Source organism: Lepidochelys kempii, chromosome 5 (assembly GCF_965140265.1).
Source record: "Lepidochelys kempii isolate rLepKem1 chromosome 5, rLepKem1.hap2, whole genome shotgun sequence".
Lineage (NCBI taxonomy): Eukaryota > Metazoa > Chordata > Testudines > Cheloniidae > Lepidochelys > Lepidochelys kempii.
This window is the reverse complement of record NC_133260.1, coordinates 111,414,097-111,440,625: the sequence shown is the minus strand read 5'-3', so window position 1 is coordinate 111,440,625 and position 26,529 is coordinate 111,414,097. Positions and strand designations below refer to the sequence as shown.

Below are 26,529 nucleotides of genomic sequence, written 5' to 3'. Positions count from 1 at the left end.
CTTTCCCCCCATCGTGGTTGCTTTGCAGTGTACAGGAAATTCATTTCAGTTCTTTGCTACTTGCATAACACCATCAGTAAAAAAATCACGTAGGTCCAACTCTGCCATTAATGACACCTGGACAAGCCTATGGGTGTGAAGGTTGCGCGAACCCAGGTGTAATCGAGGCATAACTGCTAGAAAATGTGGCTGGAAAGGTGTAATCAAGGCATAATTTGTTCTTCAGAATCTTTATTGCTGGTGATGATGAACAGTAACATATTTAAGCCATTGCTGCTGACCAGACTGGTGCAAGGAGCTCGAGATGCTGAAAGCATCCTGACCAGTTCTATAAACAAGGTAAAAAATCTAGACATTTACCAGATATGTGAAGAGAGCAGAGGGGGATCTGCACTGGGCTAGAGGCTGGCTGGCTTTGGGTCTTAAAGGGAGAGGAGGCATGTCCACTTTGGCATGTGCTTGTAACATAACATCTGGACTGTGACCCAACATGTCTGATCATTTTAATGCTTCTACACAATGCGTGAATTACGGTATTCATTCAGAATGGCTTGGAAATCCTTCTTTGCTGGCTGCTTACACTGTTCTGCAAACTGCAGCCAAAACCACCCTGCCAAGCAGTCTAACTGCCATAACAAGTTCTGTACATTATGCTCAAGCTGCAACTGAGCTAAGACAAATGTAGGAGTCAGGACAGTATAGGATGTGTGTGCTAGCAAACGTGTGCATTAGCAAATAATGAAATGGCAAGGCCTAGTGTTACTAGAAACTAGACTTATAGCATTGACAGCAGAAAATAAAAAACATGAAGACTTTGCTTTGTATTAAGTTTACTGAATGTGCGAGAACACTATATTAACATTAGCAGCTGTTCAGATTTATGGTCACTTCCTTCCATGTCCAAGATTTTAGGAGAAGAGTCATTCAGGATTAAATGGAACCAGAGAAGGCAAATAAATCCCTTGCGTTATCATCTGAGTTTCTCTCAGATCTGTTTTCCAAAGTGTGTGTGGGGGGGAGGGGGGACCGGGGGGTGGATGAGAGATTTTCTTTTTAAACAGCAATTGTCCTCTTTTCAAATGGAACCAATCTGTTTAATCTAGTTGCAAAGAACTGCATAAGTAACAACAGGTTTGTAACAGTAAAAAGACACGGTCAGTTCTGAGAGGATATGCACAGCCACAGGGGAGTAGTGGAACGGGGCAAACTCAATGCGACAACCCTTGTACAAATGGTGGCAGATCATGGGGATCCTCAAGACCCCTTTTGGGTCATGGAGTTCACTGTGTGTGCAGGGTGATGGGGAACAGGATAAAAAGATATTGTCCTTCAATTAGGATAATTTACAACTCATTTGCTTTTTAGAAAGCCAATGCAAAACTGATACATGCCAAGGCTCTGATTCCTGAAAGCAGATTAAGTCCATCCATCCAGCAAAGCACTTAAACATATGCTTAACTCCCATCACTTCAACTGGACAGAAGCACATGCTTTCAGTTAAGCACATGCTTTACTGAATAGGAGAGTTTTTTCTCTGAATTGGGGCCTAAGTCAGGAGCACTTGAATAAAAGTGCATGATTTTACTTACTAATGTCTCCAGCCAACATGAACATAGACTTGCAACGGTCTTAAATGACAGCACTATTATGACTGTAAAATGGAAAAGATCTTTTAAATGTCTTACAACCAGCACATATTTTGCCTTTGTAAGAAGAGTAAATTCCAGAGTCTGATGAGAAGTGAATGTTACCTCTCTTCCAACTTGGCAGTAACTTGCTGTAGGATCTGTGTTGCCTGTCTGTGGTACTTCAGCTGGGCTTCTACAAGAGCAGAAAGCTGACTCACTTGTTCAATCTGAGGATCAACATGAAAAATCAAGTCTTAGTTCAATACTGTTGAGCAGCATTATTCAAACAGCTTCCACGGAACATTACCGCGCTGACACTGCAAAGGTACCTTTCCTTTCTCTCCGTAATCTCGGCTCCTCTTTATAAGTCAGATAATAACTAGGGACCAGTTAAGCTTGGCTTATCTATTTGTTACTGCATATGGTTAGGCCACTAGGCCACATATATGGGGCCTGCAGCTACAGCTCTTTCTCAGCTGATCACCTCCATGGGCTTAGTCACATGTGCAAGGGGCCTCAAGACCTACCTCGTTCTGAGAATTCTGCGTACAGAAGAACGAGAAAAGGGCAATAAGGAAGGACGGCAGAAGGAACCTGCCCTCACATTGTGCAACCTGAGTTTGAGGCATGCAGAATGACGAGGGCCATAGCTCTGTTTTCCTTACACACAGGACAGTAGAGCTGGCTGGCCACATAGGGAAAGAGTAAAGTGCCCCTCAAAATGAGGTATAAGTAGTGGAAGTGCAGTCACTGTCTCTTCCTTAGGGAGAATGCCTCCCAGTGCTCCCTCTGGGGCAATGTGACTCCCCACAGAACTTCTTGACAGTGTCAGAATGATACAATCTAGGTCAAGACAAACTAGCCAAGTGGGGCTAGATAGAAAAATTAGTGAAATAAAAAAAAATATCCAGACTGTATTGAGCAGTTAACCTTTTCACTTGTATGCACTCCAAGACAGCTATATTTATTTTTATGTACATAGTTTCAGTTATATTAAAGCCCCTTTCCACTGCTCTGGCAGTATACAGGGGCCTTAAAGTGGGTATGAATTTAAATCTAAATAAGTCCACTCATTTATCTATTTCACTTGAAACACTGAATCTGTAGATTCAAGTGCATAGAAAATAAATAGAATATATTTCAGTTTAGAGGAATTCTTTCCTCCAAAAGAAGGAGTAACATTGACTTCTTTCGATTTTGCAGTTTTCAACCTTATTTATGAAGGGAAAAAAGACTCCAGTCTCTTTGGTTTCAGTTAATGCTACTCATTTTTCCAGCATAACGCTCAAGTCTCACCTATTCTATAAGCAGAAGTTACATTGCCAAGCCATGTTTGAGTAGTCATGTACCAGAGTTTATGGGAAATCATGACTTGTGGACAAGCATTTATATAATTCTGATCATGGAAATACTCTTTCTTTTGCCATAAATAACCTTAAACTGTTAGTGAGAATGAAATATTAACAGTGGAATAATTTTTCTCTCTCAGGTATTTATATGGCCCCCTTTAGCATAATATCTGAGTCTCTCACAATCCCCTGTGAGGTAGGAAAGTGCTATTATTCTCATTTTCCAGATGAGGAACTGATCAACAGAAAGGCTGAAAGATCGAAGTCACACATGAAGTCTGTGGTGGAGCAGGGACTTAAAGTCAGTCTAGTGCCCTCACTGCTGGACCATTCTTCCTCTCATTTCAAAACTTGGTTCAGAACATAAATAAGAGATTTCCTCACATCCATCTCCAGAAGGTTATACATGCTTGACTCGGCTATTTCTTTGGACTCATCAAATTTCTCCAGAGCTTGGCGTAGCTCCTCATCAGGAAGCCTGCCTTGTCTTTTCTTTTTGTAATCAAAGTCCAGGCGTCGACCTTCCATTTTCTTCAGGTGGTGCTGAAAAATATGAAAGGGAAATAGTGTATATATGATGGAAACTGTTTCCCAACTCCTCTTTCTTTGCTTTAAGTCCACTACATTCAGTCAGTCAACAGAGGTTGAAAATATATGCTGCCAATCTACTATACATAACACTTTTACCGGAGTAAAGGAGTATAGAAAAGCAAGGTAGGTTTACACTTCAAAGGGAGCACCATGGCATTTCATGTCAAAACATCAAAGCAGCTCCATCACAAAGTAATTTATAGAAAGAGTACACAATGGCAAATTGCAGTGACACCTAGAAACATGAGAGCTGATAGTAATTTATAGTTCTATTTATAATCTAGAATTATCTGCATATTGTGCATATCCCCCAGGAGTTTAGGAACAATTTTTTCTTTACATTCTAGTTTTCTTTCCCTGTGCAGATGAGGGGATAGTTTTTGCAGTTCTCACAAGATCAGCAGTGCATCTTAATTTCCGAGTGATTTATTAACTTACCAGACATCACTGCTGTCACTATACGTAGTTAGCAAATTCCATATTAGGTTCACTAAAGCATTTTTTAAAAGAGCAGGATAGAGAAACACCTGTCAGGAGTGGTCTAGATAATACTTAGTCTTGCCATAAGTGCAGGGGACTGGACAAGGTGACCTTTTGAGGTCCCTTCCATTCCTATGATTACCAATGCCACTGCTGGCCCAGGGGCTGAGAAAGTAAAGAACTAAAGCATGAGTATTTTAGTTTTCATTACCAAAATACAAGAAATAACTTGTGATCTGACATGATTCACTCAGCAAACATTAAGCAAACTTTTAAAACGTCAAGGTACCCTTCTGAGGCCCCAATTCTACACTTACACATATGCTTAACTTTATCCCGGGGGGGTGTCATTGAATGCACATGTGTGAAGTTACACACATGTAAGGGTTTGCAGAATTGGGACCCAAATTTATACCGACAATTGTGTGCGTGATATCACTTGCACCAGCAAAAAACAAATGTGTGTGTATATACAGCATTTGCACCTGCAAATAAAGTAACTGGCTGACTACCTAATTTGCACATGCAAATGAAGATTGTGTTTCAAATTCTGGGGAGTTTGTGGGTGCAAATCGCCAAGCATATAAAACTACAAGTGCAAATTCAGAGGCAGCTATTCAAAATCTGGATCTTAGGTAAGCCATCATTAACACTGGCCTAAATTATTTAAATGCACACTAGAAAATCACTTATAATTCGTAAGTGAATGTTTTATGCTAGAATTAGAATACAGCAGCAAGGCCTGCACAATAATGGATTTTTCAGGACAGACAATGTAGTTTGTCACTAAAAATAATGTTGGCATTTTGCTCCTGAACATTTTAGAAAGCCACTGAACGGAAGAAAATTGATTTGACTTTTATTATTCAAAGAGAAAAAATGAGGCCTTTTAGAGATTTACAAAGACCTTGAGCCTCACAGCTGAAGTAAGAGTCTTGAAAATATACAGGGTATTTATCTGGCTTTCCAAAATCATGCAACTCCATCTCTGGCAATACCTGTATTTCTCTCAGATCTTTATCATGGAGATTCTGCAGGGGATCTATGAAGTTCTGCTTCACTTCAATGTCCAAAGAATCTTTGACTTCAGAAAGCTCTCTCATAGCTTCCCCAACATCACCAAGGGCTGGGCCTGGAATAGAAGAGTATGTCTAGTTTACCTTAAATACAAACAGTGGGATGTGGTGCTGCATTAATACAGAACAGAGCCAAAACACAGAACTCAATTAAGAATAAAATTTAATCTTCAGTTTTAAATACATGGCAGAAAAATGAGGCATTGTGGGAAGGCCACAACTGATGTTAGAGTTTTGCAGCCACAGAAATTGAACTGTACTTCAGAATCCAAGCTCCTTTTAAAAAAATAAATAAATAAATCAAAGGCCCACATGGTGGTAAAAGAAAACCTGCCAGAGATAAACCATCTACACCTGATGCAGTGTTGTCTTCTGTAGGCTGCAGATTCTGTGAAACAGTCATTCTACAAGAGGTCTGACCAGCCCTATTAATTTTAAATGGGGTGTGTTGACTCTGACCATTTATATGTCAAAATCATTAGCAATGTCACTGCTGAGCATTTTATCAGAATCATCATACTGACAATCTGACAAACTGACTACTTATCCTGTAATTTACGATATCCTAGTGACAAAACCTCCAGAAACAACTTCTAAAATGCAATTACTCACAGCCCAGTAAAGAATTATTCAGTGCTCTGAAAATTCAGATTTTAAGGACAGTGCAAAATAAAATTAATATTAAAAGCAGAGGGTATCCCCTGTACTGGCTATATTATTGATTTTTATATTTAATTCAATAAAATCCTCAGTTTCAAAATGTAATATAGAGTTGACCTTCATAAACAGAATACACTAGAAGTCAGTTGGAAGGGTGAGCCTCTGAAGATCAGAATCTAGATGTTTCAAGTTAAGCACCCAAAAATGGAGGCAAAATCCATCAACACTTTTGAAAATGTTAGCCTAAGTGACTTGCCCAGTGTCGTGCAGGAAGTCCAAGACAGAACTAGAAAAAGAACACAGGAGTCTGAACTCCCATTCCTATACCCTAACCACAGTACAAGCCTTCCTCTTTTCAGGGGATCAGGATTCTGTGCTTCTCCTCTCGAGTGGATAACATCCCAACTGCGAAGTTAGGGAGCTGCATTCCTTAGGGGGTCACATCTGGTATTAGATGTGTCATCATCTAATTTGGTTTGGTCTCAGCGCAGGCAGCTGGACTAGATGACCTACTGCAGTCCCTTCCAGCCCTACTTTTCTATCATTCTTTCTCTCACAAGGGGAAGACAGGACTCTGAACTCAGGTCTGGGCAGGTAAAGAATTTATTTTACTTTCACAATGTATTTATTTGTGGTATTAGGGCTATCAGTGCATTTTCTTAATGTTTACAGGCTTAAACAGTTCTGGTTAATAGTAGATGTATTTTTTTGTAAAATATCTTCCAATTCACCTTTAAAATTTTTTACTCATGTCCTCAAAGCAGTAAGGAAACAAAACTTGGCCAGTTTAAACAACTGTCACATCAAGAAAATCAAAAAGTCAAATTCAGTAAAGAGTCAGCTTTTAAGTTTTGCCCTCCCAAAGGGATATTTGAAGCAATAGTGAGAAAAATCGTATTTTAAGCAAAAAATATTTTGATCATTTCCTTTTAAAATGAAACTGCAGCACCATCACTACGCTATTCCCAAGGTAAGGCTAAATTTTTTTTAAATTCCTCCTAACATTAAATGCAGGTGTTGAGGCTCAAAGAAATTGGTTGTGCAAAACTAGGACCTGCAGAGCAAAGCAGCTGAAACCTTAATAAGGGACACTAGCTATATGAGCACTAAAGAATGAAACTTGTCCTTACTAATAGAAACTGTGTCTGGGGCAGTGTTAGCCACATATATGTTCCCAGAGCTTTCTTACTATGCTGGACATGGCTGGGGAAATTGTAGGGTGCACACTGCTGCTCTTCTAAAGCCCAGTCCTACAAAGATTCTGAGGGCCTCCTGGAAGGTGCTGAATACCCTCAACTCTCATTGACTTCAGTAAGATATGAGGGAGCTTAATACCCTGCAGGACTGGTTCCTTAGAGAGAATCCGCATGCTACATGCAACAGCACAAGTTCTAGGGGGTTAATGTCCTCACTTTGATCCTAGATAAGCAAGCCAGGCTTCCTTGGGGCAGTGATGCATCAGCAGGTCAAGGAGTTTAGCCCACCTCCCAATACCTTCAGTTGTTATGAAAGAGTCCAGCCCTATTGCTGGGAGAGATGATGGTCATTGCACACCCAGTGTAGCCACCAAACACCAGTGGTTTTGAACCTCCCCCACAACTGTGGTCCACAAAAACTACTCTTCTGATCTGTCCCATGAAGCAGTAGCAGAGAATCCAAACCTGGTTTGATACTTGGAATGGAGGAAGAGAGTCTAATTTTAAATAAATTGTTTATGAAACTAGGACCTGCACACCAAGAAAAGTAAGCCTGCCGAACAACAAATCCCAGTCATTAGCTTTGTCTTCCAAACAGAGGACCTCACCAACATATCATATAACCAGAGAGCCTGCTCTAGGCATCCAGAGGAATGATGACTAATACCTAGAAGCAGCATTAGTAGGTAGGAACCTATGGTATAGCGAGGCTGCCTTTTGCCTACACAGCAATTTGTTCAGATTACACTTTATTTAGCCAATCTGTTAAAAATATGGTTTGAAATTTAGCATGAGAGAGGGAGAGAGAGAACTGATTTTTAAAAAAGCCAGCACTGTTCAGCAGAATCAGTCCATGGCTGCTAAATTAATTAGTAGGTAATTTGGGTCTAGGAGGTTTAAACCAAACCAGAAGACACCTTTCTTCTGCAGATGTCTTCATGTCCAGGAATAGAATTTTATTAAAGCTTAGAATAGAAGAGAATTTTCAAGCTATTGTTCAAGCAACCTACCTGTTGCTAGTGTATAACTGACTGCACAGAGCTACACACAAATGGGCTATGGAGATACAACAAGAACCTGTTGTGGATGTAAGCTCACTGATTAGGCTGAAGATGACCTCCACTGATGAAAAGTATCTTCAGTATTCCTTACCCAGCAAAACTCCCAGTGACTTCAATGGGAGTTTTGATGGATAATGAATGAGAAAAGTGTGTGGACTAGTACCCTAAAATGTAGCAGCAAAAAGACCAGGTAGAGTGAGAGGAATTAACATTTTCAACTCATTATTGTACATTGGATTTTTATTTGTTGTTAGCCTTTATTCCATATCTGCAGTGAAGGTAGGGACATCCTCCTGTAAGGAGTCTGAGGACAGGTGAGCTTTTAGCATGACTGTAGGAGGACATGAACTCCCTATAATAGTATAGCTTCTGACCATTCAACTCTTTTGGTCACAATGCATCATCACAATGTACACAGTAAGGCAGTATAAAGCCGATCTAGATATCACCCCAAATGAAAATGGCTTGGCTTTCACCAGTAAGAAAACAATCTCCACTTCCCATCCTGGGAAGATATTGGATCTACGTCATCTTGATTGACATAGACCTGCTCGGAATTGAACAGTCTGACAGTATCTGGGCTTTGCATTTATTGCAGGCTGTTCTTCAAAGCTCTTACTCTACACAAGCACTAATATACTTGCATAATTTAAAGGGAAGAAACCACATTACCAAAGTTGCATTCATCTCCGAGTTCTCTTCCAAACTTCAGCATAGCTTCTGCCAATAAGGCCTCAGCCTGAGGGTAGCCTGGTCCTTTTTCCTGCCCTCGAATTTTTGACATTGTGTTGATCATGTTGAGTTTAGCTCTGGAAGCTGCAAGCAGACCAATAACAGAGTTATCAAAGGGTAGTAAGTGGGGTATAGACTGTATAAGTACTGCATCTTAAACTGCAATATGTAGAGTATGGGAGAGCTCCCTTGTGTTCTCAAAAAAAAAGAGGAAGAATTACTAAGCTACTTGTAACATGTTCAAAGTACAATAGAAGTTGCTACTGAACATGTATGTTCGATAAATTGAAGATTCACTCTCAATGTTCAGCAAATTTTTGGAGAGAAGGGGTGAAATCTTGTCCCCACTGATATCAACAGGAAGTTTGCCATTGACATCAGAGGTGACTTAATTTGACCTGGGATGTTCACTGGATTTCAAGAGAACAAAAAAAGCCCCAGGAACAGTCTAGAGACTAGTCCCTGTTACCTATTGCATCTCAGGGTAGGGGAAAATGAAGGAAGCTCTAAACCATTTACATTCTCCCAGTCTTCAGGTCAGTGGGCAACAGTCCAGTCTCATGGTGCAATCTAGACTCATTTACCAAAAGGCTGTTACAGCAGCTGGGGACCAGCAGGGTATGCTAAATCCCCTGTCACACTCCCATATGCCCAGTCATATGCCCTATACTGCAGCTGTGGTGGTGAAGAGGGGGCATAGAAACCACTATGCTGGCCCTACTACTCTTGGGAAATCCTTAGATAGCCAGTTAAGCGATCACTGCAGCAGCTTTGCACCAGTGGATAGCCAAAGATGATGCAGTAGGGGCCAGAATCTGGTCCTCCATATTTCCTAGATGTAATATGTTTTTCTCTCTTTATTGAATATAACATATATCAAATATTATTTCAGAAAATATGGGCATATAAAAGCCTGCAATCCCCTTGTTATTTTTACTAAGATTTTGGGAAGACACCTGGGTTGATATGAAAAAGAAATTGTGTTACAGCTCATATTTCCCTCCAATACACCATTGCAAAAAACTTACCTCCCTTCCCCCCCGGCCCAAACAGTGATTGTTTAAAAAGACACCTGGATTATCAGAATTGATAAAAACAAAAATAAAGATGAAGAAATTAACTAATTCAATAGCCCATATTGTGTGGTGAATGCTGCCACCTCAGAAAGAGTTTAAGAATGGCATATACAGTGTGCTTTCATAGAATCATAGACGATTAGGGTTGGAAGAGACCTCAGGAGGTCATCTAGTCCAACCCCCTCCATCCCTCTGAGGATGGAGATTCCACCACCTCCCTAGGGAACTCATTCCAGTGCTTCACCACCCTCTGAGTGAAATACTGTTTCCTAATATCCAATCTAGACCTCCCCCATTGCAACTTGAGACCTTTGCTCCTTGTTCCGTCATCTGCCACCACTGAGAACAGCCTCGCTCCAGCCTCTTCGGAACCCCCCTTCAGGTAATTGAAGGCTGTTATCAGATCCCCCCCTCAATCTTCTCTTCTGCAGACTAAACAACCCAGTTCCCTCTTCATAAGTCATGTGCCCTAGCCCTGTGATCATTTTCATTGCCCGCCGCTGGACTCTCTCCAATTTGTCCACATCCTTTCTGTAGTGGGGGCCCAAAACTGAACACAATACTCCCGATGTGGCCTCACCCAGTGCTGAATAAAGGGGAATAATTACTTCCCACGATCTGCTGGCAAGCTCCTACTAATGCAGCCCAGTATGCCGTTAGCCTTCTTGGCAACAAGGGCACACTGCTGACTCATATATAGCTTCTCATCCACTGTAATCCCCCAGGTCCTTTTCTGCAGAACTGCAGTTTAGCCAGTCGGTCCCCAGCCTGTAGCGGTGCATGGGATTCTTCTGTCCTAAGTGCAGGACTCTGCACTTGTCCTTGTTGAACTTCATCAGATTTCTTTTGGCCCAATCCTAAAATTTGTCTGGGTCACTCTGGACCCTATCCCTACCCTCCAGCGTATCTACCTCTCCCCCCAGCTTAGTGTCATCTGCAAACTTACTGAGGGTACATTGTATTATATTTCTAATATTGTATTATATTTCTAATTTTGTCAGCTACAATAGATAAGCAACTGTACCATTGTAAACCATTGCACAATAGGGAAAAAAATTTAAACCACAAAACAAACATACATTTGAATATTTCTATGCGTCTGATCTGATTTAAATTCAGAAGAGCAAAAGCAATTCAAAATTAAGGAGGACATGCCATCTGTAATCCTCCCTGTTGTGCATCAGTATTGTGGCACAGATGCCAGATTATTCAGTATTTGGACACCACAGCAGTACATAAGCACAATGGATCCAAGAAGTATTTTACTCTTCGCTTAATTCACTCTTAGTGGAAATACTATGAATGAAGATCTGGAGACTGCTGCTTTTCACATTGTGCCATTTATGTGCTAAAACCAGGAAATTGCCTGTCTACATATTTTGCCTGTGAAGAACATTATGAAAGAGTAGTGTATTTTTAGCATAGTGTATGTTTTTGCAGAGTCCTCTCACTACCCAAAAGTGCCACTGTACCATGCTACTCTGAATTTTTGATGCTTTCTGGTCCCAAACTGTACAGAACTACAGGCAGAAGACTGACAATCCAATGAAAGAGACTCAATTTTAATGAGGTGTCCACAGCACACTCCACCTCTATGCCGCAAAAGGGAGCATTCTTCTGCTATTGCTGGGTTGGAAGATGTCTGACACTTTATTCTCTTAGGACCTGATCCAAAGTTCATTGAAGTCAATGAAAAGATTCCCATTGTCTTCAAAGGGCTTTGAATCAGGTCCTTAAGATGCCAGGGTACCAAAAAAAAAAAAAAGAGTAGTCTGCTAGCCCTCATGTTACCCCCGGCTAATGATCCTGAGATGGGCGAGGAGAAGAAAAGAAGCTGGGGAACTATGGGAAAGAAAAGACGAGGGCTCTGACAACTGAACATAATGGAGAAAACAGAAGAAGGGGGGAAAGATAAGAGAGAAAATATTGGAACATGAGGAAATAAAAAGTACAGATAGCCGAGAAAGGGAATGGTGAAGAGAAAGACAAAGAGGAGGCAGTAAGGTGTATTTAAATGGGAAACAAGGGGAATATTTTTAAGAAAGAAAAGGAGAAAGGAGACACGAAAAAGGGAAAAAACACGAGAATAAATAAAAGGAGGGGGCACACTCTGGCCAGATAGGAAGGTAGGGGGAGGGGGATCAAAAGCAGAGAAGAGAATTGTCAAGGCTGATTCCTGACTCTGTTACTTCGAGTGCAGAAGCTGGGGGCCTGCCAGGGTTCTAAAAATTAATACTGGCCACTCCAGGTTTGTATTAAACTCCCAAGGTCACAGTTTCTCTCTGACCTTGGATGGGCAGATGCTGCCACCACTCAAGTGCAAAAAACCCCTTTGGACCCAGGAAGGAGCACTTGGGAACTCCTCCCTGTGGGATACCCTCAAGCCCTTTCATTTTCTGATCTACTTACAAACCTAAAAGTTTCCAATGAGTAGTCTCTAGGTATGATCTGATGGGTTTTCATACCTGGCTTAAAGCTGCTTATAGCATTGCTGCCATGTGTCCCCTCTTTCTGGAGAACAACCACAGACAGACAAAAGGAAAGTTTTTTTCCCAATTTTAAAAAGTTCTAGCCCTCCCATTGGCTCTTTTGGTCAAGTGCCCACTCCCTTCCTTTTACCTATGGGCTTTTTTAACACTTTACAAGTAAAGCAAGTAGAAAACTAACAGGGATTTTACAGTTAACTGGCTGGCTAGGTGTTCACAAAAGGGAGATACACCCCTTCCTTTATCACAAGAATGATGAAATGTGGAGATGAAAAGGAGAGTAGGGGAAAGGGACAAATAGATGAACAACAGAGGAAATCAAGCATGACAAATATGTTAATGAATTCATACAATGATAAAGCCAGAAAGGACCATTGTGATCAAAAACATGTCACCTGTAAAGGAATTTGAACCCTGGATCTGCAGATTAAGAAATTGATTCTCTACCAAGAGAGGGATCCATATTAATCCATGTTCCTACATTTCACAATCTGCTGACATGATACTAAACACAAACACAGTCTGTGTCTGCACAGTGTTTAACACTGTATTCTAACACAATGTAATTTTCCAGTGTGTATAGACCAGTTCTTCACATCTCATTCACTTTGGCAGAGAACTCACAACACTGAAATATATAAAAAAGAACAACAATCAGTTTAAAAAGCTGCCATAATAGAGTTTAAAACAAACATTGCCAGCGGCTTCAATTTCTCACTGTTTAAATCTAATGTCACATTCCTTCTGCATTACTGTTTTTTTAAGTTAGCCAATTCAACCCTGACCTTTAATTATATTAATTTTTTGTCCCCTTCAATCTCCCATGAGGTTATTTTCATGGTTAGGCAGTTCTGTAATTATTTTTTTCATTTGTGATATCTTCAAACCCAACTTCCCTTTCAGTAAATTCATTGCTCTTCTGTTAACAATATGCTCTCTTTTCCCTGAAGTGAGAGTTTGTTAGCTTTCGAGTGCAAAATCAAGCTTATCACACTGTGGTGGGGCAGTGCCCCACCCCCCAGGCAAGACTGGGCTACAACAGGCCAGAGTGTCTGCGCAGAATGGCAGCCAATCGGAGAGGGCCTGTGGGGGAGCCAATCAGTGCTGAGCCGAGGGAACCCAGGAGAGAAGCCATCAGTTTCTCCCAGATCTTCAGAGGGGAATGTCTGTCTCCTGAGCTAAGGAGAACAGCACCTTGGACAGCGCAGTGTTGGGCAGGCTTGGGGGAGCAGAGGAGAGCTCCAGCCCGATACCTGTCAGATTGTGGGCCCTGACCGGAAGGGCCTAGAGGGTGCGAGGGGAGAGAAGGAGGGCAGAGAGGCTGCCACCAGAGTAGTGGGTGGGCCTGGGTCCCCCCCACCTTGTACAGCACCTGACCGTGGAAGAGTTGCCGTGATAGACTGCAGCCAGCCCTTGAGCAAAGAACTAGACCTTTGTGGGTTGTGGTTGGCCACTGTGGCAGGAGCGAACTGGAAAGACTGCTGTTAACAACCCCCCCTCCCTGTGGAAGGGGGCAAGGATGGACTGGGGGCACTGCCGGAGGGCAGTGTCCTGAAGTGGACATCGCTGAGTGGGGAGCAACGCGAGTCCAGATACCAGCACAGCAGATGATGGATGGGACACCCCTGGCAGAGGGCACTCCGCAACATACAGAGTTAATTCCCAGATGTGCCAGTAGGAGGAGTTGCGGTGGTGAGTCCCAACCCCGTCACACACAGCATCACGAAAAGCTTGTCCTATTTCCCATTTCTTCATTCCAAGTATATACCAATGTCAGGTAAAAGATTTTTTTAAAATTTGAAATTAGAAACTAACAGTGTCAAACTAAAGTTTTGCTAAACTCTCACATCCCAGCCTGCAGAATCAGATCTCCTCAGGGTGCATCATATTAATCAGTAGAGCTCTATTTCATCTCAACCTTCCCCCTTGCCCCCAACAAAAGATATTTTATTGAAGAAAATAAGTTTGTGCAGAAAATGTTTGTCTCCTTAGAAATTTTCTGAATTTTCAATCAAAATCAAAATCCAAACCAAACAGGAAATGTTTCTGTTTACAAAAGCCAATAAACCTGTGTTTTGTTTTCTGAAAACTGGCACTTTTGTGGTATCTCATCAAAAAACAAAAACAACAAAAAAAATAATTGTAAGAAGAAATTTGGGGAATTTTAAAAAAAATTCTGGGAGAAAAAATAGTGTTTCTCAACCAGTTCTATTTACTAAGCAGACTTCCAATGAAGCCATGGCCAGATTCATTGTTAGCTCCAGTTGCTTTATGCCTCTCTTGCTTTGCAAAGCAACTGTAACCAAGCAGTTAAGTTAGGTGTATGGCTACCTTTGCACTGCCAGATAGCTGCAGAGCAGCTGGAGCTTGTGGCTGAATCTGGATAACACTGTTGAATGCCTCAGGCTTGAAAGGGGAGCTAACAATTTTACTACTATGTCCGTAACATGTATCAAGCTTATTGCTTTCTCTGCAGAGTGCTTGTTGATGATGATGAGCAATGAAGCTTTGGACCCTATAATAAACAGTGCTCCATCTGTTGACATAAAAGCCACTTTAATTACCATTTAAAGCTTTCTGTTTAGTGCTTCTTAAACTCATAAATATCCTTCTCTCCTGTTTTCATCATCAGCAGCAGTGTCATCAAATTATCTTCCCTACTGCTGTGGTCTTACACACAAATATCTCCAATTAAGCTGTGCCAGTCACATTCTTTGATTCATCAAATTGGAGGGAATCTGTATCATGCCAATTCAAGTAATTTTCCAGTAGTTAGAAGACCGTCAGTGATGCAGCATTCCTGGTCACTGTATTTGCACACAATTGTATGTCATTAACTGAAAACACAGGGCCTAATTTTCCTCTTGTGCTAGTTTTACACCGGCATAACTCCATTGACTTCAGTGGAGTTGTCACTGATATGCACTGGTGTAAGTGAAAGGAGAATCAAGCCCTTAATTTCATGGGTTATTTTGGAAATCTTTGAACTGGGTTTGAATTGTTTAAGCTACTGCCTCATTTATGACTGCACCATCACTGACTACTTTCTCATGTTTGGCAAGTATGTTCTGAAAGGCCTTTCAATGGTAGCCTTCTATTCTTTTAATAGTTTTGAAATAATGTCTGCTGAGTGATCAAAGATAATTTATGGCCTAGCTTTGCAGACTCCTATTTTTAGGATACTCCACTTCCAATATCTGCTGCACTATGGCGAAGTTATGCCCAGATCACTGCCTCTGGTAAAAGTGGTGTTGGTTTAGCATGAAAGAGGGACACGCTCCTCCATGAGTCTTGTCAGCAATCCTTCCTGTTCTCCACTCTTCACAAAAACCAACTGTTTGGGTTCTATTTGGAAGGTCGAGCTCAGTCACTCATGATCCCATTTCTCTTGCTTATCTTTGAACAAGAAGTTACTGCAAGCCTCTGTTCCCTTCCCCAATTCATTGCCAGGGTCTCTTCCCTCCTCCCCCACTGATGGCAGTGACTGTAGTAAGGAAGAGCAGCTACCTAACACTACAGGACAGCTTCATTACACTGTTTCCTCTCCACATAAGCTCATTGTAGGGCAAAAAGAGCTGCTGTAGCCCCTTGTCCCTTCTCCCAGTCCTCTGCAGGCTAGGCTGGCCAGCCCTGCATCTTCCTTTTTGTACTCAGAGCAGGAAGACCTGAGGAGAGGGAAGAGGCAGGGGAACAGATAATTTGCCCCATTCACAGGCCAGGGATCTTCCTTCAGCTTCTTCCTTCAGCCCTCTTCCTTCAGCCTGGAGGGCCTGCAATTCTGCTCTGTTGTATTCCCCTCACCTGGCTGCACTAGCTGGTCTCTCTGTCAGATACTGCCTCCAATTCCCAACTGTTCAAATGTGCTGACTGCAGCCTCTGAGACTGTGGTGGCTCACATGGAAACAGCTCCCAGCCCCACAGAGAGGCAACACTTCATAAAGAAAATAACTTTCCTATTCTCCTCACAGCACAATTTGAGTCAATACTTGAACGTGAGTAGAATAGAGGCATCTACTTTGTTAACTGCAGGTTTTTTGTTTGAACCAAAAATAGTGTCAGCCGGAGTCATAGCTCCTCACCTCTCAGCAGCGGGCAGCATGGTGAAGTAAAAACGGACAGTACTGACTGCAGCACAGATTGGACTTTCTAGGAGCTAGGGATGTTATTTATTCAGGCTATGACTATAACCATAGGAGTTGTGTTTGCTAGCAGTAGGGAGAGCTGCTGAGAACTACCAGAAATGCAGCTGCTAGAAGGATAGGGTCCTCCCTGGCATAACTCCTCACCTTTGCTGTAACCACCAGCTATGCCTTTCCCATACAGTGTTACGGTGGGAGGCAGGCTCCTGCAAGATTCCTGCCTGTGTCACGATGTGAGGCAGAGGAAAGGAACCACTGAAACACAAACACACGCCTGTGTCATAGTATGAGAACATCTGCACACCAACCCGCTGCTGACTGCTTCTGTGTCATGGTGCACAACAGGAAGGAGGAAAGGTGGTAGCAGGGAGACCACTCCAAACCCCTCTGCCCCCTCCTGTGCATTTCTATGGGGAAGAGACTTCTGTGACTATATAAAGTTGAAATAAAAATTTGTGTGGGGAGCTGCCTAAAGTGGGAATTGAGCACAGAAATGAAGACTGCACTGCATAGGAGCACCCAAGAGATCTAACTGCTTTTGTCAGTAGATTTGCTAGCTTTCTCCAGCAAGCCTCATGGCAGGGTAGGGGCAGTCAGAAGTAATGACAATATGTTAGCTGTCTATTAATTATACATGTTTACATCACTGTTAGATTACTGATCTGTTTCACACAGCATATGGAATTCTTACAGGATTCATATATAGTGTTGATACATTACATATGACTCAAATGTTCCAGCTCTAGAATATTTAAAATAGATTTTTATGATTTTGCCTTGGTTCCTCTTGGTTAAGCTGCCTAACTGTTGCAAGTGCTGTCTGTTGTTTCTGTCTGATCTCTGCAAGCCAATCATTGCAACGCTCATAAATCGACCATTGTATCACACTAGTCCAGTGTTTCTCAACGACCAGTCCCTGGACCAGCACCGAGGTTCCTGAGATCTCCCTGACACAGTGTAGGAAGGCAACAAGCTGGTCCCTGATAGCAAAAAGATTGAGAAACAGTGCACTAGTCTATCCTTCCACCAAACCTGAGTCTTCTGCGTGCCTGTAGCTCCAATCCAACAATGAGCTCCATGCTGGCAGATCCTGTATGAGCATGGAACCTCACTAAAGCACTGTGCAGCACCATGGCCCGAGGAAGGAATCCTGTAAGGTGCGGAGGCCATGTGTGTATTTTTAAACACTGAGCTAAGATTTTCAGAAGTGACTTGGGGTTCTTCAGATTTTGGGTGCTCAACTCAAGAGATCTTTAAAGGGACTGATTTTTCAGAAAGTGCTGGGCATCTCACCTCAGCAAATTGGCCCCTTTTAGATGACTCAGGTTGGACCCCCAAGAGACTAAGGCACCCCAAATCATTCGCACTGCTGAGAATCTTGGCCAGAATCCAGAATATAACCAATGTAGGCTCCCATTCAGCAACTATTTCCAGAACTATGTTTTAGAATCACATTTGTAAGATCTGATTTTGTTTCTCTTTTCTGTTTATACATGTTACCGGTCACATTTGCATGCTGCAGAGGTAAGACCCACAATAGAGGAAGATACGATACCTTAATACTTACTCACTCAAGGAGAATGAAAATTGGCCAATTACTCTGATAAGAAATTTGTCTGGTTAATGGCCTTTTATTTTATTTTATGCTATGGCAGATGTCTACACACTTCTGCAGACACACAAACCCATTCAGCTGTTAGCTAATTACTGCACAGTATGCCTCAAAGAATATTATTTATTCAAATGAAAGCAACAAGACCCAGGGACTGAGTCTTATGTCACACAAACTGGTTTTATACTACTGCAACTGACTTCATAGTTACTCCATGGTGATTTCAGTGGAGTTACAACTGATGTATACAAGATCAGAATCAGCCTCTAGGTTCTTCCACAATGCAATCTTTTTAGCAGGGTAATAAGAGAGTGGAAGGGTAGTCTGATGGCTAGGGCACTCTAGGACTTGAACCCAGGTCCCCCAAGTCCCTGCTCCACCACAGACTTTCTCCATGACTTTGGGCAAGTCACTTAGGCACTCTGGGTCTCAATGCCATGCTTATCAAATGGGGCTTATAGCACTTCCATACCTTACAGGATGTTGTAGAAAGATGCATACATTAACGATGATGAGGTGCTCAGATAAGATGGCAATGGGGGCACATAAGGATCTAAGATAGAACGAACAGGTCTTGGCGCACTAGTTAGGGAACAGAGGTGCAAAGACTACATCTACACTGGAATAAAAGACCTGTGCTACAGCTGTGGGTGGACCAGGTGAGCTCGCTCAGACTTGTGGGGCTAAAAATTGCTGTGTGGTCATTCAGGCTTGGGCTGGAGCCTGAGCTCTGGGACCCACCCCCCTCACAGGGCTCCAGCCTGAGCCTGAATGTCTATACAGCAATTTTACAGCCCCGGTCCAATGACCCTGAGTCAGCTGACCTGGGGCAGCCACAGGTGTTTAAGTCTGTGTATACATACCCAGAAAGGCTAAATGACTTGCCCAGGATCACACAGGAAGTCTGTGGCAAAGCAGTGGTTGGTACCCAAGTGTCCCAAGTACCAGGCTACGGCTTTAACCGGTGGACCACCTTTTCTCTCAAGGCTTCCTTCCGATTTTATTCCTGTCTGGTATTTATATATCCTTTAAGACAACCCACTGAAAGCTAAGCAACAGCTTTCCAGACTAAATTGAACTTGGATAAGTGTAAGGTAACTCACGTTGACAAAAAACAGCCAAACTTTTCACATGTACTGGCTTGGCCAAGTTCTTCTCATAGTAAGTCATTGGTGTTACTGAGAGACTGCTGTAGCTGTGTATGATCTGATGGGAGCCTCTAATGTAAAATGTTTAAGAGTTATGAAGCCTAATGGAAATACTTTGACTATCCCCGTGAACAGTTTGGCTTATCCCAGGTAGCTCAATAGAGATATCTGCTCAGAGTGCAGTGGCAGTTAGAAAAGGAAACTGGATGTGTGAGGTCTGTTAAAAAATGCAATTTGTTTGAAGGCATTATAGCAGCAATGGAACACTTTTTTGACACTGCTATGTTCACCTGAATTTAAGAAACATCTTGGCTGGAATTTTCAAAGAAGCCTCGGTGAATTAGGTATGTGTGGATGAGATGCCTGCCCCCATGTCCCATCTTGTGTCTGGGTGTCTCTGTTCTGCCTTTATTCTCCCTCTTCCATGCCCTTTTACAGAGACCCTACACACTTGCTTGTCCAATTACCACCCTTATAGGGGCTTAGGTTTATTCAGATAACAACTCAAAAGTAGAATTCAGAGGCCAAGGCATAGCTCTTACCGCAGAGCCTGGTGAGTGAAAGGGTTCCTTCATCTAGCCTTTTCCCTTTTTTCAATGAGTTTTAAGGGGGTGATTCACCTGGGTTTCAGCTTGCCACTAACTCCCCTGTAGACTTACAGAGTCAGCTCCCTCAAGCAACTGCTTCAGCTCTCTTATAAGGAACCAGCTGCTTGTGGTTCCCTCCCCTTGCCAGATGTCTCTGGTTAGCTTGTCTGGCAAGCCTACCCCACCTTCAAGTCTCCTGCAGGTATCTCCCTCTCCCAGTGCTCAGAACCCCATCAAATTTCAATGGGAATAGGGTGCTGAAGTCCCTTTGGTTCCTTTGCAAATCTGAGCCATAACAGATGGAAAACAGTCAGATAAGAGCAACAAAGATGGTTTATGTGAAGTACAGTAGGGTTTACATATGATGGGAGAGGCAAAAATTAGGATTATTCAGTCTTGAAAGAAAAGGAAGAGTTAGATGGATTGATTTAATGGTAAAGTTCAAAGGGTTTGGCTTTTCAAATTTGTTTTAAATCTCCAAGATTCCAAATGTTGATAAAACAATATGTAGCCATTGCTCACAAATGTATTGAGTGCTGAAGATGAACAAAAAATTACCCTAAAATATTTGCTGCCTTGCTAAGGGCCCAAGATAAAACCCTTTGATCTCAATGGAAGTCTTTCTACGGACCTCAGTGGGCTCTGGATCAGGCTGTAATGGTACCTTTTCACAGGAACAAAAGACCTGTGGCATGGCCACAACTGGCCCAGGCCAGCTAACTCAGGTTCTGGGGCTAAAAATTGCCGCATAGATATTGGATGGAGCCCAAGCTCTGGGACCCTCCATCCTCGTAGTGTCCCAGAACTTGGGCTCCAGTCCAAGCCCAAATATCTACACAGTAGTTTTTCAGCCCTGGAGTCTGAGCCCCATGAGCCTGAGTCCGCAGACCTAGGCCAGAACGGGGTTTGTTTAATCCATGTGTAGACATCCCCTAGACAATGAAAAATTTAGAACTGTATCATTCCAGGTTTCTCTGTCAACCCAGGCTTGAAATAACTTTCCCATTCTAAAGCCCTATCTTGATTTCCCTCACATATAGTATTTCTGATGCCACTCACAAGGTAGGAGTCTCAGGTTCTTTTTGGAAAGGGTAATTTTATTAAAATACAGTGACAGTTATACTTTAAAGTAACACTCACTCAGTGGGTAGCACTAGACTATAACTCAGGTTACATGGGTTCTAGTCCCAGCTTTATCATCATTGTAGGACTCTCAGCAATCACTTTCTAAGCCTACGTTCCTATCTATAAAATGGAGATAATGATAGTGAGTCCTTGATAAAGCACTTTGAGATTTACAGATGAAACATCTTATGCAAGAGGTAGGCATGATTAGCATCTCCTTTTTTGCATTCTTAAAATCAAGTTTTTAAACTTTCAGCAAAACCTTTTCAGTTCACTTTTAAGATCCTGATGCAAATATTCATCCGTTTCTACTTTCTAGATTGTTCCATAATATGAGAGTGGAGGATCAGTGAATTTAATTATAATCAAATCTCATGCTCAGACACTGCAGTAGTCAGCAGAAAGCATCTGAAATGAAACCAATACAACAGATTAAAAAAGGAGGTTGCCCAGGAAGGTTAAACAACTATGCAAACCATCCTGAAATGTATTGAGTGCAACTCTATTTTACCTATTTTAGGAAATTACCTCAATTAAGCAAGTAATTTTTGTGAAGTCTTCGAATGGTCACATGAGAGAGACTTCACCAAGCTCGGCTGAAAATTCAGGAGAACCCCACACCACTTATTCACCCACATTTTAACTCCCAGCGTAGCCTACATTGATTAATTGCTGGCTACTGGGAAGGACAGAAAACTATACTTTCTAATTTGAAACGGGCGGCTGTAATTCTGAATAATCTGATGCTACTATTGGCACAACTGGCCTTGGTACTAGAGAAACCATCACCACCACCTGATCTCATTTAATGTAGTTCACTCCAGTGTAACTCCATTAACTTTGTGTTAATCCTAATTTACACCAGCATAACTGAGATCAGAATCAACACATGTATGTGCAAGGGACACATACACACAATACACTGAAACATACTCCACTGGAATATACCAGAAAGAACTAGTTCCCAAGAGAAGCGTAGTGACGCGGTGTGGTGCCCCACCACCCCACCGAGGGAAGAACCTCCCCAGACACAAAAGCGGGTGGAGCCAGTGGATCCTGCACCCGCCCCCCTCCCCCCAAGAGGTCAAGGTGCAAGACAGGAAGTAGAAAAGCCCAACCCCAGAGCTCAGTTGGGCGAGAGCAGCTGGAGAGGCCAGATACCCGTGGCCTGGCTCCGGCTTGGGAGACCCGGTAAGCCGCGGCTGACCCGAGGACTGGCCGGACCGGCCAATGCCGGATGCTGACCGACGCCCAGAGGAGCGGCCAAGTCTACCCCTCGCCTGTAGGCCCAGGTACCCTCTAGAGGGAGTCCGGAAGTAGCCCGGGGGCAGCCGACCCCAGTCTGGCTGCAGCACAGCCAGAGCCCATGTCAGTGTGTTGCGGCCAGGATCCCCACTGGCACAGCAGCGAGTCTTCGACCACTGCTAGGACCTCGGGCTGGGATGCAGTGGAGTGGGTGGGCCTGCGTCCCCCCTGCCACCCACCTCACGGGTGGCAGTCTCCCCCTGGTTGCTAAAGCTAGGAGCCTGGTCTTATATTGACTATTTGCTCAGCCTCTGCCTGAGGGTCTGAGCCCTTGACTGTTTCTTTGCTGCCCTGCCCTGTCCCAGGGCCTGGGCTTATATCAAACTGCTTGCAGGACCCAGCCTGAGGGCCTGGGCCATAGACTGGGTATTCCCCAATCCAGTAGAGAGCGTAGTGAGGCGATGTGTTGCCCCACCAAGCGACAAGTCCCAGCTGAGTCCCCTTACAAGAAGGGTGGTTAAGCAGTACAGTGGCAAAGGCTACTGACAAAGTATTCTCTAAACTAGAACAAGCAAGAAACGGTTAACATCTTTAAAGCATACTGCGACTCAGTTAGAAGTTTCATTACCTGGGTTGGGCTGAAGATATTCTACTGTCTTGGTCATTATTTCCATCACAGCCCTGCTGGTGACGTCTACTTTCTGAAATTATAATGGGAAAAATATAAAAAGGAGAGACACAAGACAGACAAAAGTGAAATTTTGAAGAAAACTCATTTTTCTTCTTCTTAGATTTATTCCCCTGAGGATTCTTGTTGGAGAAGGTGAGTGATAAGTGTAGCAGTGGTGCTGGGCGGGGTGATTATAAGATAACATACCTGGTGAACGGTTATACTGCATAAACAAGCCATCTCCTGAGTTGGAGCAGAACCACATGTTTGTAGGCCCAGCTCCCAAGGAGATTCCAAACCCTAAGCAGCAACAAGAGCGAAGCAGTGGTACAAGGAAAAAAGAGATCTTTTTCTTCAAGGGAGAGCTAGCCATTGTAATCCATACCTTACTGCTGGACTACTAGTTTCTCTACGTCTGACCATGTAACTCCCTGCAGTTGGTCTCCTGAGAGGGCCTGACTGGTGAGCTGCTATCACACCAGTACATCATACCCTGCACAGGCTTCCCAGAATCAAATACCCCTCCTCATTTTACAGTCAGCTGAATAATCTGCCTCTGGAGATGAACTGAGGCCATATTACAGAAATCCAGAAAAACATGCTGCCCTTCTTTAGAATCAGACGACATGTTCTCACTTGTATGATGGCAGAAGTTTGTTACTGTGCAAAGGTCCTGAAGCGTCAATATAACCTCAACATATTGGCTGCTGTAAGAAGTCTGCCATGCACCTGGGGTTTTGTGGCTCTTTGAGGTTCTCTTTGGATAAGAACAGTAAGTTATCCTGAGTAATCTCACCTTCTTTTCACAACAGCAGCAATTCACAAATTACCAACATATTTATTTTGACTTTATAAATACACCTATAACACAGCAAACAACAAACAATAGGTCATGCTCAAAATCATCTCAAAAATACCTCTCCCAAGCACGCTTTCACCGTCAGTTATGTTGGGACTCTGGCTTTGTTTCCAAGAGTATAGATTTGAATTGAGTTCATAGTAAACTTCTCTGTTATAATTGCTCATATTGTTGGAGTCAGTGAGTTCTCATGTACCTTTTTGATATCTGTTCTTGCACCCATTTTCTTTTTAAAAACTTAAATGTTTTTAATGTTATGGGAGCATTTTTTAAATTGTAAGTTCTCCATTAGCTTTTCAATAAAGTTATATTGGGAAAATATGTGTAACGATAGTTTATGTTTAAAGAAATACTTATTTTATAATTTATTTCTTTAACAAGAAGAAAAGAATGGTTGAGATCCCAGATCCATAAAGGCCAGATGTATTTGACTCTGAGCATCCTCAAAACCCACTGATTTCCTTAGGTGTTCCAGGTAGTCAGCACTTGCCAGGGGCTATGCAGCACCTCTCAGGATCAGGCCCAAACAGAAATATGTTAGAATCATAGAATCATAGAATCAGGGTTGGAAGGGACCCCAGAAGGTCATCTAGTCCAACCCCCTGCTCGAAGCAGGACCAATTCCCAGTTAAATCATCCCAGCCAGGGCTTTGTCAAGCCTGACCTTAAAAACCTCTAATGTTGCTCTGAGTCTGCTTCCGTAGATCTGTGGTTCTCTATTACATATTGTGCATGCATGCTGCACTTACGCAAATACATTGTTGTACTTCTCTACAGTACATCTTCTGTCCTGCAGAGTAAATTTCTCCAAACACTACATTTTTATTTAATTTTTTTTTTAAAAAAATCACCTGAGATGAGCTAGTCACAGCTTCCTCTGCCTGCCCTCCCTCCCATAGTATCTTGTCTTTATCATCTGTCAGCTCTGGCTCCTTCCCAATAGCGAAGGGCAGCAGGGAGTAGCAGACCTTCCTGGTACCAAGCCCAGAAGTGGCTCTGTGTTGAAGAGCTGGGTAGCAGAGCATGTAAAACAGGCAGGGACTATGCATCAGGGGAGAGAACATTTCCAGTGTTTACTGAAGGGCTGGAAGCGAGCATCTTGGATAATGAAGACAGAGAGGAGAGGAGTTTTCTCTGCTCCAATCCCTCACTTTAGCATTCTCAAGAAGAGTAATCTCATCCTTACATTTCTAAGCCTCACAACACTTCTGTGGAAGGTAAAGTTGGTGAACAATTTTGTTTTAAAATGTACTTATTTGTAATGTTTAATTCCACCATGCTTGTATGGAGCCTTCACAGCTGAGAAGGCTGATCAGGGAGTACAGAATCTCACCTGTTGACCATGTGTTGCAATCCAGATAGATCATAACACGTTAGTTACTGTGGCATATCATGGTAGCTCAGTGACCTATGGAATACGCACTGATGATCCTTTCCTAGCAGAGTGCTGTCCATATGAACAAACACCTCTAGATTTGGCTCTAATTGGCAACCATATCAGCAATCTTTGCAGAGAGCATTGAATGAATGGCCATGGGGACTGAGCTGGTCACTTCTAGAGCTGGTCCCTCTATGTCAGAGTTGAAGAACTATGGTGTGGGTTGGTGCATATGACTTTGCTGTTCTGTGGATAAACAATAGATTTCATTCTCTGGGGGTGCCAATCTCACACTGTTCACAAGCATAAAATGGAACTCACCCTTAACTAAAGCATTGTCCTAGTTTTCATTATAAATCTCAACTGCTGAGAACCTTCTAAAAAAATTGTTTTTGATGATAATTTTTATGTTTTGCCTCAGTGCAAAGCAGGAGCAAAATAAATTCTACAGATGTTTAGTAATGTGAGCAAGGAAAGGCCCCCACTTATGCTTTTCCTCTATGTTCAGGATGACATTTTTGCAGAGAGAGGGAGAGCTAAGCATACAGGTGTGGAGTGTTCACCCCTCTAGATGAAAGATTGTGTGTATACACTGTCATGGGATGCATCACTCACCACTGGTCTGGAGCCTCCTCCTGGTCACTCAGGGGATTAGCTCTTGAGGCAGACTCCTCCTTCCGCAGTTTGTACACCGTCGCTCTGACTCACTCTGTGGTCTGCTGACCCTTTCTCATTCCAGAAACTGCAGTGTGCTCTTCACAGCTTAGCCCTCTGGCTAGGTCACTCAGCATTTCCCTCCTTCTGGGGTACAGTCCTTCAATCCTCTGTCACTCCCACGGTGACCCAGGCAGTATTCCAGTTCACTGCCCCACTGGTCTATGCCACACCCTCAGTGCCTTGTAGAGGAACCTGGGCCTACCCCCTATTCTGGGTTCCGGTCCAGGGACCCTCAACTCAGCAGTTCTGGGCTTTCCATTCTCACTGCTTCCTCCCTTGACTGCTTCCTATCCCCCGTCTCCCCTCCTGTCCCTGGGTGTATCAACTCCAACCCCTGCTTCCACTTCCAAGGAAGTGACTGCAGGCTGCATGCCTCTGAAGCCTCCAAATACTCCTCTCTTTTCCCAGGGAGTGACTGGCCTTTCCCAGCAGCAGCCCCTGTCTGTTGCCAGCTACCTGGCTTTATAGCCCCCCCCTCCCACCCCCATTCCTGCCCAGCTAAGCCTGCTTTCAGTTAGCTTCCTGCTCTCCTCCAGGTGCAGTCTGTAGAGGTAATTGGCCTACCTGGCCATCTTAATTCCTGTCAGTCCTGTGTTGGGTGGACACCCCATTACATACACCCACACAGTATTGTAATCCCTTTTCTTCCAAGAGGGATTCACAGCCATGGGAAGGCAGGTGCTGTTGTCACTTTCAGCATCCATGGAGTTTCTG

General features: G+C 43.0%; 1 protein-coding gene across 2 annotated transcripts in view; it reads right to left on the bottom strand.

Annotated features, from left to right (window-relative positions):
* The window catches only part of SH3GL2 (SH3 domain containing GRB2 like 2, endophilin A1), a 144,566-nt gene that overhangs the window by 6,961 nt on the left and 111,076 nt on the right, over nucleotides 1-26,529 (bottom strand). For both annotated transcript variants that reach the window (XM_073345468.1, XM_073345469.1), the window contains exons 3-7: nucleotides 22,820-22,892; nucleotides 8,714-8,857; nucleotides 5,047-5,180; nucleotides 3,362-3,520; nucleotides 1,752-1,855 (exon numbers count right to left, since the gene is read on the bottom strand). In XM_073345468.1, coding sequence (XP_073201569.1) covers nucleotides 1,752-1,855; nucleotides 3,362-3,520; nucleotides 5,047-5,180; nucleotides 8,714-8,857; nucleotides 22,820-22,892 — 614 coding nt within the window. The remainder of the gene's footprint in view (nucleotides 1-1,751; nucleotides 1,856-3,361; nucleotides 3,521-5,046; nucleotides 5,181-8,713; nucleotides 8,858-22,819; nucleotides 22,893-26,529) is intronic.